This window comes from Rhyacophila brunnea, unplaced genomic scaffold (genome assembly GCF_057557595.1).
Source record: "Rhyacophila brunnea isolate RB1 unplaced genomic scaffold, BYU_Rbru_1.0 scaffold_8, whole genome shotgun sequence".
Lineage (NCBI taxonomy): Eukaryota > Metazoa > Arthropoda > Insecta > Trichoptera > Rhyacophilidae > Rhyacophila > Rhyacophila brunnea.
In genome coordinates, this window is record NW_028233350.1 from 179,062 (window position 1) to 191,257 (window position 12,196).

A 12,196-nucleotide genomic window follows, 5' to 3' on the forward strand; every position below is an offset into this window, starting at 1 on the left:
ACTTCAGGAAGTAAAATCTTTATCCAAGTACAGTTCTACAGCTCAAGAAGTCAGAAAAAAATATTGGTTAATATTATTATTTTGATAGTTGAAGAGTTTTGTAGATAGTGTTGTGTCATTTATGATTGATATTTTAGATATATTGAATTACCTATACGTTTTTTAGGCTTTCCCGCTTTTTGCTCTTAAATTCCGATTTTTTAATTTCAAATCGTAAACATTCCAATTTAGTAAAATAATTATCTGGCAACGCTGTCATGCATGCCAGGCATAAGTTTATGTAATTTTTTTCTGTACAATTTTCCGAATGGGGGCGAATGAATAATAATCGATCTTGATTACATTCAGTTAAAATAGTTCCACCTTGTGGAACGGCATGCGGAGAAAGTATAAACATTCTTTTTTCCTAGTACATGTTGCACGGGCCACATCTACCCGAGAATGCCATTTGACACTTGTCATTTACACTAGGATATTCGATTTTTATGAGAGCATTTTGACAATGTGAAACTAATTGGATTATCTCATCAATTGCATTGACTTTATGTGGTTATTGTAGTTTAAAAAATATTTAAAATGGTGCAGATAGACAAATTTTGCTGTTGGTGATTTGATGAGACTAAATTGTTCTAAAAACCTTAAATTTTTTGAGCACCTAATATAATATGCGTGATATTGATTGGCTACATTGGTGCCATGGATTGGACTAGTATTGCGACAAAAATGTCAATTGTGTTGTTTGGTGAAAAGGTTGCTACATATATTTTTCAACAGAATTCTCGAGTTGATTATTAGCTACACTAAAATTTTGATCAAACAGAATTGCGTGTGCAATCTGTATAAACATTGGAAAATGAATTTGCAAATTTTAGTCGATTAAATATAATTTCAGAATTGATATTCAAATTATTGTTCGGTAAGTATATATATGACACCCACGGTGGCCGCGCGGCTTAAGCGTTGTACTATAACCCTGTGGGTCCCAGGTTTGAATCCTGGGTCTGGCAAGTACACAAATTGTTTTTCAATTTGTATCTGTCAGGGTATGGACCTAATAGGTTGAGCAAGTGGCTGACATCCATTTCTCGTAAAAAACAAAAATCTGTTAATACAAACCTCTACTCTGTGGAGGCCCATATGATCCTATTAGGATCGGACATGGTCGAAAGAAGAAAAGAATATACAAAATAGTTGAAATCAGTGAAAAATCACAATAATAATATATTTGGTACTAACATCGATTTGCTGACTTGCCGGCTATACTTACTGCTGACCTGTTATGTTTAAATATTTCATACATGCGTTAATAAGATTCACAATGGAGAAATGGTCTACCCGTTACCATATTATTAAATTACAAGCAACACAATTATTATAAATTCTAATGTTTTGTATTATTCCATTTGAGTCATTTTTTGGGCCCGGGTTTCGCCTTTTGACATCTTTAGGCACACAAAATGCATTCAGAGTGCATTTACCATTGGTGAGTGCGCATAGCGCCTGAAGATGCCGGAACTCGAAACCCGGGTCGCAAAAAACTATAATTCCATCAAGTATCCTCCCTCGGTTGAGAGTATTAATATTACAATTAATATAATTGATAAAATTGTCCGATCGCCGCGGATCAAAGGTTTGCATACCCCTGATGTAGGTACAGCTCATACATATTATATATTTTATACGTATTATGCAAAATTCCAATATGACATATTGATTTTTTGATGTTAAGTAAACATTTATTTTAGTTCGCAGCTGGCTGTCTTGACACGTACTCAAGCATTATTTTTTTTTGGGCTGTCGGGTGATCCTATTTTTATATCAAAGAAGCTGGACAATCATAAAGTATGTAACAATTTTTTGATCTCGACTCGAAGAAATCTTACCTATTAGGTAAACGATAATAGGAAATGAACACATAGATTGAAATTGCATTGGCTTGAGCCAAAAATCTGTATGATATTGTAGCATGGTAAATTAGTGGAGTAGAAATTGTACTTGGTATGTGGCGGTAAATGTGAGATATGGTACCCATACTGGCTGTGAACGGGCAGCAGTTGATATTGATCATAATGTGAGTATAAATTTTATCTTTTTTTTTTTTTCATTTCACTTATATTTTTTATTAGGTACCTACTACACTATATTTTAAAAAGAGAATGCATCAAGTGAAATTAAATGTGTGTATTACATGTCACCGGTATTGGTAGTATTCAAAGCATGCATCGCAGTACCTATCCTGGGACGTCACAGGCTGTTTGAAAAATTTAACAAAACCAGAAATTGACGTTTTCCTCCAATGTTCCGCTCTACTTCCACCAAATGGTCTGAATAGAATTTAAATAATTTTCAAGAAGCTACTAAATATGGAGATGTTCACATTGATTCAAGATTTGAGAAAAATTAATGTTGCTGCAGTGGCAGGTTGTCGGTCGGGGCAGCAAATTAACGAAGGACTACAAATAATACACTTTGATGGTTGTGGATGTGTATCAGAATTTCAATTTGATGGACAACTTTATGTGTATTCGTTTTAAATATGGAAATAATGTGAGAACCAGGTGGGTACCTAATACAAACAATATAATAGGTAGATAGGTAGGTAACACAAAACTTGAGACTAAAAACAATATAATATAATACTATGTCTCTGCGTGGGTAGGTATCTACGAGGGTGGGTCAATAATTCCTTAGAAAAAAGCATTAAAACAGTTTTTATTTTTGTATTTTTTTTTTATTTCTCAACATAATCTCCTTGGAGCTCAATACACTTGGTTAGACGTTTCTCAATTTTTTTTAAACCGTCAGAAAAATAAGTTTTTGGAAGGTCCTCAAAATAAGCATTTGTCCGATCGATGACTTCTTCATTTGAAAAAAAAACGTTGTCCACTTAGCCATTTTTTTAAGTTTGGGAAAAGGAAAAAGTCACTGGGGGCTAAATCTGGCGAATACGGTGGGTGGTCGACCAATTCGAACTTCAATTCTTCAATTTTAGCCATTGATCGTAAACATGTGTGAACACGGGCATTGTCCTGATGAAAGAGGATTTTTTTCCTGTTTAAATGAGGCCGTTTTTCTTCAATTTTGTTTTTTAGCTGGTCCAATAAAGATGCATAATAATCCCCTGTTATTGTTTTTCCTTTTTCCAAATAGTCAACGAAAATAATTCCACGTGCATCCCAAAATACAGTAGCCATAACCTTACCAGCTGATTTTACGGTTTTCGCCTTCTTTGGACATGGTTCGCCTTTCGCAATCCACTGCTTTGACTGTTCTTTCGTCTCGGGAGTATAGTGGTGTATCCATGTTTCATCTACAGTCACAAAGCGACGAAAAAATTCATCCGGATTGCGTTGCATGAGCGACAACAGGGCTTTAGAGGCCACCACCCTATTGCGTTTATTGTCGACTGAGAGCAAACGCGGCACCCATCTTGCAGAAATTTTTTTCATACCCAATTTGTCATGTAAAATATAAATGACGCTACCTTTTGAGATCCCTGTAACCTCAATTATCTCACTCAACTTTAATCTTCGGTCACTTAACACCATATTGTGGATTTTATTGATCATTTCTGGTGTAGTCACCTCTACAGGACGTCCTGAGCGTGGTTCATCCTTTGTTGATGTACGACCACGTTTAAATTCATTTAACCAGTTATAAATAGTTGCAAGTGAAGGAGCAGATATGCCGTGAACTAAATCCAACTCATTTTTTATTTCCTTTGCTGTTAACCCTTTTATATTAAAATGTTTAATAACAGCTCTAAACTCAATTTTCTCCATTTTCCATTTTTCCATTTTCCATAAGCAATTTTTTTTTTTAAATGTACGAGAAACATACAACAACCCGACCAATCTGATTGAAACTTCGCAGCATACTGAATCGGTAGTGCCGCTGCATGAAAACAAACCGCTTACAGTACTAGTCGCGCCACCTGTCGGCTTTTCTAAGGACTTATTGACCCACCCTCGTACATCACTGGGTAGCTGTGTATAGTTTGATTCCAACATTTGATGAGGTGATGTTGAACTGTGGACTCGCCTTCTGAGAATTTGTATTTTTCTTTGACCATGTCCGATCCTAAGAAGATCAATATGACCCTCCGCAGAGAGATTGTTTTTATGAGAAATTGATGTTAGCCACTTGCTCAACCGATTAGGTCCATACACTGATACACATTGACAATTGACGCTCGGCCATTGTGGGCATATTTTTTAGGGCTTTGAACTTTGAATCTTTACACAAAAGGAACTGAAACACAAAGCTTTCGCTGCTCTAGGCTGTCGACAATGTATGGACTATAGTCCATCTTTATAGAATAAAACTTATTAAACCGGTGTTGAGCAAGCAGCCAAAACACATCGCTTCCGAGAATACTGTTCACTAAGTTGAACTCTCATAGTTCATGTTGTAGGTCTGCTGAATGCATTCTGTGGATGTTGTGCACTGTCCTTTCGGAATAACAAAATCCATTTGGATCATGTGAGGACAGGCAAGGTTGATTTCTGTAAAGCCGCGCTGACACGATCCGAGTACACTCGGACAGAGCGCATTCATACGAGACAGCTTCATACTAATTACTTCTATCCGAGCTACTAGGACCGTGTTCTACTCTTCCGAGCTAGCTCGGATAGGAGTAATTAGTATGAAGCTATCTCGTACGAGTGAATTCGGACCGTGTCAACGCGGCTTAACCTTAACCGTAGTGCACGACTGGAAATTGTGGAAAATAAATGAGTTGATGCTGAGCTAACAAATATCACAGTTTGAAAGATGTTTTAATTTTACGGAAATTTCAATCGATACACTGCGGGTCCCACATATGACAAAACCTACTCGCATTCAGTGGCGGCCGGTGGTCTTCAGAATAGCATTTTCTGGTAGTGCACAATGGTTTACCTTCTATACCCAGCATTAGAGCATAGGGCAAGCACAAGTTCGCACCACTTCCCTCGGTCCAACGCCAACTCTTGCGCCTTCCGCCATGTCAGACCTGCAGCACGTAGGTCGCTTTTGTAACACCGCTGCAGGGTGAGGGAGGGCCGGCCATGGCAACGGAACCCTTGAGGCTGTGCCATAAGGGTATGAAGTGTCACACTCTTGGGCGGCATCAGGAACACTTGTCCTAGTCACGTAAAGGTCGTAAAGCGTCTCTTCATTATTACCTTAATCACCGAAGGCTGCCGTGTCAATAAGCTAAAATAATATCTTAGTGTATCGTGCACTAATACGTATCTGAAACGTCGAACTTCTCAGAAGGTAAATTAAATCAATACGTTAGAGCAGTGGTTCTCAAAGTTGACTGGGCCCGACCCATCTAACAAAAATTTCCAATCTTAGGACCCATCTCTTAGCTGTCTTAGAGAAAAGAGGGTATAAATATTGGTAATGCTCAGATTCCCTAGTGGCGAGTCGTGGAACTACTTAATGCTGTCATATTTGTTCTAATTGAAATAAAAAAAATATTTTTTATAAGTGTTACCAATTTGAATGAAAGACTGTTGAAATAAGAAACACAACTTAAATAAAATAAAAAATTACTTAAATACCTAAACCTGCAAGGTTTTTTTTACAAAGTTATGTCAATGGGAAGGATGTATTTGTTTCTTATTTTTTCTTCATTACAGTTTTAGCATCAACTTCAACTTTAGTTACTTTTAATCGCAGTGAGTTTGATATATCCAATTTATTTCGGTATTTAGTTTTAATGTTAACCGTAGCCGAAAATCCGACCTCACATAGATATGAGGTAGTAAAGATGAGGAAGATTTTCATAGCTTCATCGAACAGGCAAGGATAATTATCAGCAACTGAGAGCCAGAATTTCGTTAACTGTTTACGATTGAAAGTATTTTTCAGTGACGTATCTTCTGATAAATCAATGAGTTCTTCACTTGCTTTTGTTGACATACTAGTTGGTAAGTCGTCTTGAAATGGGTTACAAATCCAACGCAACGAATCAAGCCATCTGTAGTGCATTGTCAATTCAAATTATTATTATTTTATCACAATATTTTCCGTAACTTAAGTTTATTTCAATTTTTAAGAATTATAAATAGCTGAATGAAATATCAAATTTATAACTTTCTATTTTTTTAAATTCATGTATACAGTGGCGACGGCCTACTCAATATTCGCTCGCGACCCACTGGTGGGTCGCGACCCATAGTTTGGGAAACCATGCGTTAGAGGATAAACCACGGAAGTCACGCTTAGACTTTTGTTCAGGAGAGCGATTTTAGTGTAGATTAAATGTTTGAAACTCTATAACTTTTTTAATAACTATAATAATTAGGGTCTGTAAACGGTATCAGTCATAATTAAATTTATTTTTGACCATAGTATAGATAGAAAGACCAAATCATTTAGAATTAAGAAATTAATGGACTTCCGTGTTTTATGTTCTAACACATAATGTAGAAGTACCACTAAGCAATACTTCACCTATAGATAATACACGGAAGTCCATATAGGTATAAATTATTTTTATTTTCTGTGCATCATTATTAATAATTATTTTATTATAAATACAAAATATTTCAGAAGTCTACATATGAAAAGGAATTATATTTTTTTTTAAATTTACATAAGTACAACATTATTTGAAATTTATTACTGCTCTAGAAAAAAATCAACGCAATGAGAATTATTCCTGGTCATTCTCCGGTACATCAGCTGATGAGGAATTATGTGGAATTCTACCATAAAATTCTTGAAATTCACGAGATATCCATTGATTCATAGTTTGCAGATCTTAATCGGACACGGTGGTTTTGCCTCCAAGATCTGTCAGCTTGGCCTAATAGAATTTCCAACTTTCTTATGTGCCGAATTGCAGGATGCCGATCACATCCTCTGGGAGTGTTCCCATACGTCGGTTGAAAGGGAAGAGCTTCTCAAGTCTATTCAACCCTCAGTTGGACCGGTCGGCCATTGCAACTTGGTATCTACGAGGGAAAATTTTTCAGCTTTTGAAAAGTTTGCAGCATTTTACGGCGAGCGAGAAGGTCTTTTCTCATCGAGAATTGACCACAATACATTATATCAAATAAGGGATCACACACACTCTAGTGCACGCCAACCAAGGTCTTGAGAAGTTGGTCCTGGGACACTTTCGGCACGAATTTTTAAGAGCGCCTAACGTTCGTTACGCCACGGTATACGCCTGCATAACGGGTGTAGAAACGTGGATGGAAAAGAAAGTTTGCAGATCTTTGTAATTTGGCCGTGCTAATTGGACGTTTTGAACATGTGGAATGCAAATGTGAAACAAAATATTTTGCGACCTTGTTTTTCTACGGAGGTCTTCAGTTTGGAAATCTTCATCACAGAACTTCGCCTTATAACGTAGATAACCAGCGCTATCAAAATATAAATAAAAAAGGTGTGCCATCAATATTCTTTTTTCGAAGCCATAAAAGGAGCTGAAGATGATGCATACAAAGACCAATAATTGTTTAACTTTAAAAGTCTTGTTTATTTTACAAACTGAGCCCAATCCCATGGAGTAATAATTATCTGCATACCGTTCAGCATCTTTTTTGACGTTCAGTTATAGAGTGGTCAGTGTCGATCTCCATGTGTGTATGGCCTCATAATAGGAATTTGTGATTTATGATTTTCAGCGTAGGAATGGTTTTATATATATACATGGTATATGAAAAACAATCATGATATTCCTATTTTGGCCAGGGCGATTAATTATCATACCAAATCGTCAGCTCTTCAATATTTGCTAAAATATTGCTAGATGCCTATTTCATCAAGCAGCAGCCGGTTATATTGCCACCCCTTCCACTTTTTATTTCATCCACATCAGTGTTGTGTCTGTCTCACCACTTCATCATCGTAAATTGTAAAATTCAGAGTCCACAATTTTTTCAGATGGAAACTATATTATATGGAGTAGGTAAACATTTCTCCAAGTCAACCATTATTACTTTCATCCTGGTAAATTTTTATTTTGCAAGAGTTTTATCAATCTTATTTAATTGCAGTTGCTTCCTGTATGTGTCTTTGAATTTCTTTTTCTTCAAAAGAAATATTAACATCTTTAAGACTCATCTTAGGGCTATTGCAGGCGTCACAGGTATCATTATTGCTTGGCAAATGAAACCCGAATAAAATTTTTATTTTATTTAATTGAAAATCCATTTGTATAGGTATATGGCGATAGAGCCACAATTTTGGGTTCATTCATGTGGTTATATTCTTTGAAGAATAAATCAAACATTTTTGTAATACTTATTTATGTATAACTAGCTGTATCACCTGGCGCTGCCCGGGAGTTACGTAAAGTGCAAAGGATTGAATTTAAAAAAGTCAAAAATATAATATTTTAGATTTTTATTTTTTTGTACATTTATTGCATTTCAATATTTTAAAAAGTAGGTGTACAAATTCAATTTATTATTGTAAAACTGTCCCGGGGTGCAACGGGTTAAAACTGAAACTCGAGACCCCGACCACTCACTCCGGCTCTGATGCGTCCCCGGGGTGCAACGGGTTAAAACTGAAATTTGGGACCCCGACCACGCACTCCGGCTCTGATGCCACTACATACAATTATTGATAATTGTCCGTGAGTGAAGCATTCCGACCTACGCGTAACACGTCATTTGCATCTAACTTTGCCATTTGACCTCCGATCAAGCTGAAATAAACGCCAATATTTTTAAAATGTACATATTCTAGCGACATTTTCAATAAAAAATGGGGGTTGCAGTATTAACTTCCGCGTTTCAAGGCCTTGTACGCGGTGTCTTTTTTCCGCAAAAACCGTAAAACTGTCCCCGGGGTGCAACGGGTTAAATCTGAAATTCGAGACCCTAACCAAGCACTCCGGCTTGTCGGCCTCCGTCTACTGTCCAAATTTTGTCGAAATCCGACTCCGCGTGTGGATTTGTACAAAGAAAAACGAAAATTATAGTACCTATAGATAATATGTACATATTGTTGGACATCCGTGTTTATGGAATTATTATACTGGTTTATTAACATTTTTCTTAGAGCATAAACATCGTAAAAGGACATCCGTTGTTTATGCACTAAAGTGAATTAGCTATATCGGTTAATTTACTACTTATGGACTTCAGTGTTTTATTCATTTGCGTAGGTAATGAAATAAAAAAAAAATCTGCATATTCTCAGAAACGGTAAAAACTGGACTTCCGTGGTTCATCCTCTAATCTACAGAAATAATATGTCTCTGTTTATTTAATCTATTTTTTAAAAAAAGTTTTTAAACAGTTAAAATGATTTAATATCAATAAAGAAAAATAAATGTCATGGTTTATGGCTTTACGCTCGAACAATGAATGCGTCAGCCAAATATGAATCGTTCTAAAAACGGATAACGGACGCTTGGTCACTTTGTTAATAGTGAAAAGCAGTATGTTTATTTTTTAAATTTCACATTATTATTAATTTAAGTGAAATTATAAAATAAACTAACATTGCGTGGGTAATATTTATATTGTAAATCAGCGTTCCTTCGAACTCAGATTTATTTCTGATGTATAATAATAAATATGTCATTAAAAGTATGTTTCTCTTATATTATCGTTCTTATTTATTATTCAGCTACGACCTACTACTCATGTAGTGCTGCTGTGTTTTTGAATTTTGATTTATTATATTGAATGTACCTATTTGAGTGGTTTAGAAATAAATGCGGGAGTTGGTATTTTCGTAAAATTTTGGCGATTCATTAAATCTTAAATGTGAAATTGTTAAAAATTAACTCGCCAACATTGTTATAAAACAGAAACTGACGTTTTTGTTTCTAGAGTCCTAATTTCGTGCGCCGATCATAAAGTGTGTAAAAATGCTACACAAAACGCTACCACAGGAACATTGGAGTACCGTTTAAGAAGTATACAATGGCTTCATTGTAATTCTGTGCAAACTGAAAATCCATTCGGATCGCAATCGCTTTGCGCACGGAGTATTGTTCATAATACAGCTACATGTTCTACTTCGCGAAGTGAGTGATACACATAAATGAATAACAATGAAAAGTTGAGTGATGTCTTCAAAAATGCTAGCAGTGCGTAGCACTTGGATGGTATTAGAGGAGCCGCCGCTGCTCGCATTGTATTAAAACAAATAGCCATAAAATTTCTCTTTCGAAAGGTTTCAAACTACTGAAGTGTCTACCCATTTACTTTTGTGTCGTACTAGATATTGCATTAGCAAGAAAGAAATAATATTTTATACAATATTTACATAACGACATGAAAACTTGTTTTGACAATAATTAATTAATAATTTAAATAAAGATTGAATGGCTCAATTTTGCTCCATTTTACGAAACTCACTATCGAAAAACAAAATGTGTAGGTGGGCCAGTGCTGCCATGTCTACTGAAATTTCAGTAGATCTACTGATATTTGTGTTTTTCCATAATTGTAAGTAAACTGATGATTATTTTAATAATAAACATGAAATGATTTTTGCACGCCCTTTTTTGATGTGTGACTCTTCTACAATGACAACAAAGAAAACATTGTAACTCTACCCAAGAACGCAATTTTACCCACTAACATAATCATTGTTTATGAAAAAAGAATATTATCAGTTATTGTTATTCTTATTAGTCTTAAATCATATCTAATATACTACATTTTCCAAAATCTACTGGTATTATATGGAATCTACTGAAATATTTGTCAAAATCTACTGATGTTTTAAATTTTGACTTGGCAACACTGAGGTGGGCATTGGTAAGTGGTAATACCAGACCAGTGCAGTGCACTTCTGTCACTGTCAAAAGTGTCAAAACAAGTTGTCAGTCTCGATATTGTGATAATGGCAATTTCCACGATTTGTTTACATTGTTACATTCACATAATATACAATTGGAGATAGTTTAGCCAATTAAATCATTCAATGTCATAGATACATACCTCTTTTTATTACATATATAGTTGGACAAAAAAAAGTCCGTGGGTTTTGTTATCAGTCAGTGCTAATTTTAATTGTTACGCTCAGCGGCCTTATCTTATAATACCTATTGTAGGATATTCGACAATCGTTAGTCGTGACACTCCTCGTACTCCACGGCGGCATTCTTGTTTGCATTTCACCAAAGAGAAGCATGAACATTTTTTTTTAATTCCAAGTGAGTTCAACATCATTCAAGTTGAATATTGTGTATCTTGTAGTTACCTCCTCACATATCGTTTGTAATTTCTACTTGTATTAATGTAATTTATCTGGTGGAAAACATGTAGATCCCTATTCAAAATTTTGCAGTCGAAATTAGCCATCCCCGTAGCAGAATACCAGCATACCGGCGATACCATGCAGAGGTCACGGGTTCAAATCCTGTATATTATTCTCTACGTGTACTTGAGTCCTGAGCATCGGTGCTCTCAGGTTCTATTGCCTTCTTTCCGTCTCCCATACGGAGATGAGTGAATGCCTGACGACAGATTCACGTAATATCTCTCCAGAAGGAAGGTGTGGATATCATTAGCCAGAAACTGAAGTGCTGAGGAAAAGCTTATTTAGTAATACGTAATATAAATTTTCCAATTTGGGTTATTCTAGAAACAAGATGCGACGAAATTTGGCATCCTTGATTAAATTTGTGCTTATGGCATTATTCGTGATCTCCGTGACTGTCTTCGCATTCAAGCTGATCAGCCCCATCAGAGGGCCTCAACAGAAAGAGCAATTTGCAGAGTTTAAAGGGTTTCAACATTCGGTGAGTGGTATTCAATTTTTACTATCAGCTTTATAATAAAACCGTCCCAATACTACTACACCCAAAACTACATGTCATCTCATGTCATGTCATGTTGTACTTGATTTTGAGCTTCAGAAGCGCACACCGATTAATCGGTCACATTGTAACAACATAATTAAATTAAGATTGAGAGACTGCGATGGCTAGGTCATGTGCACCGTATGAATGACAGTGAACCGGCAAAGAGAGTGATGTCCAGCAATCCAATAGGACGTAGAAGAAGAGGGAGGCCAAAGATTCGCTGGTTGGATGGAGCTGCCAGTGACTGCCGTATTCTGGGGGTAACGAATTGGAAAGCGGATAGGGACAGGTGGAGGGTGCTGTTGCAGGAGGCCAGGACCCACACCGGGTTGTCGCGCCCCTGATGATGAATTAATTAAATGAGCTGCTGAGGATTGTAAACACACAAGTGACATATAAGAGAAAAGTGAGTTAAAAGCAGTG

At 36.1% G+C, this 12,196-nt stretch overlaps 1 protein-coding gene across 3 annotated transcripts in view; it reads left to right on the forward strand.

Annotated features, from left to right (window-relative positions):
• The first annotated feature begins 1,743 nt into the window (after positions 1-1,743).
• The window catches only part of Pgant6 (Polypeptide N-Acetylgalactosaminyltransferase 6), a 29,991-nt gene continuing 19,538 nt past the window's right edge, over positions 1,744-12,196 (forward strand). The window contains exons 1-2 of one of the 3 annotated variants that reach the window (XM_085958806.1): positions 1,744-2,071; positions 11,554-11,710. In XM_085958806.1, coding sequence (XP_085814932.1) covers positions 2,022-2,071; positions 11,554-11,710 — 207 coding nt within the window. In that variant the 5' untranslated portion in view covers positions 1,744-2,021. Of the gene's footprint in view, positions 2,072-10,744; positions 11,123-11,553; positions 11,711-12,196 lie in introns of those variants that run through there. The other 2 variants (XM_085958807.1, XM_085958809.1) reach the window with 2 other exon arrangements.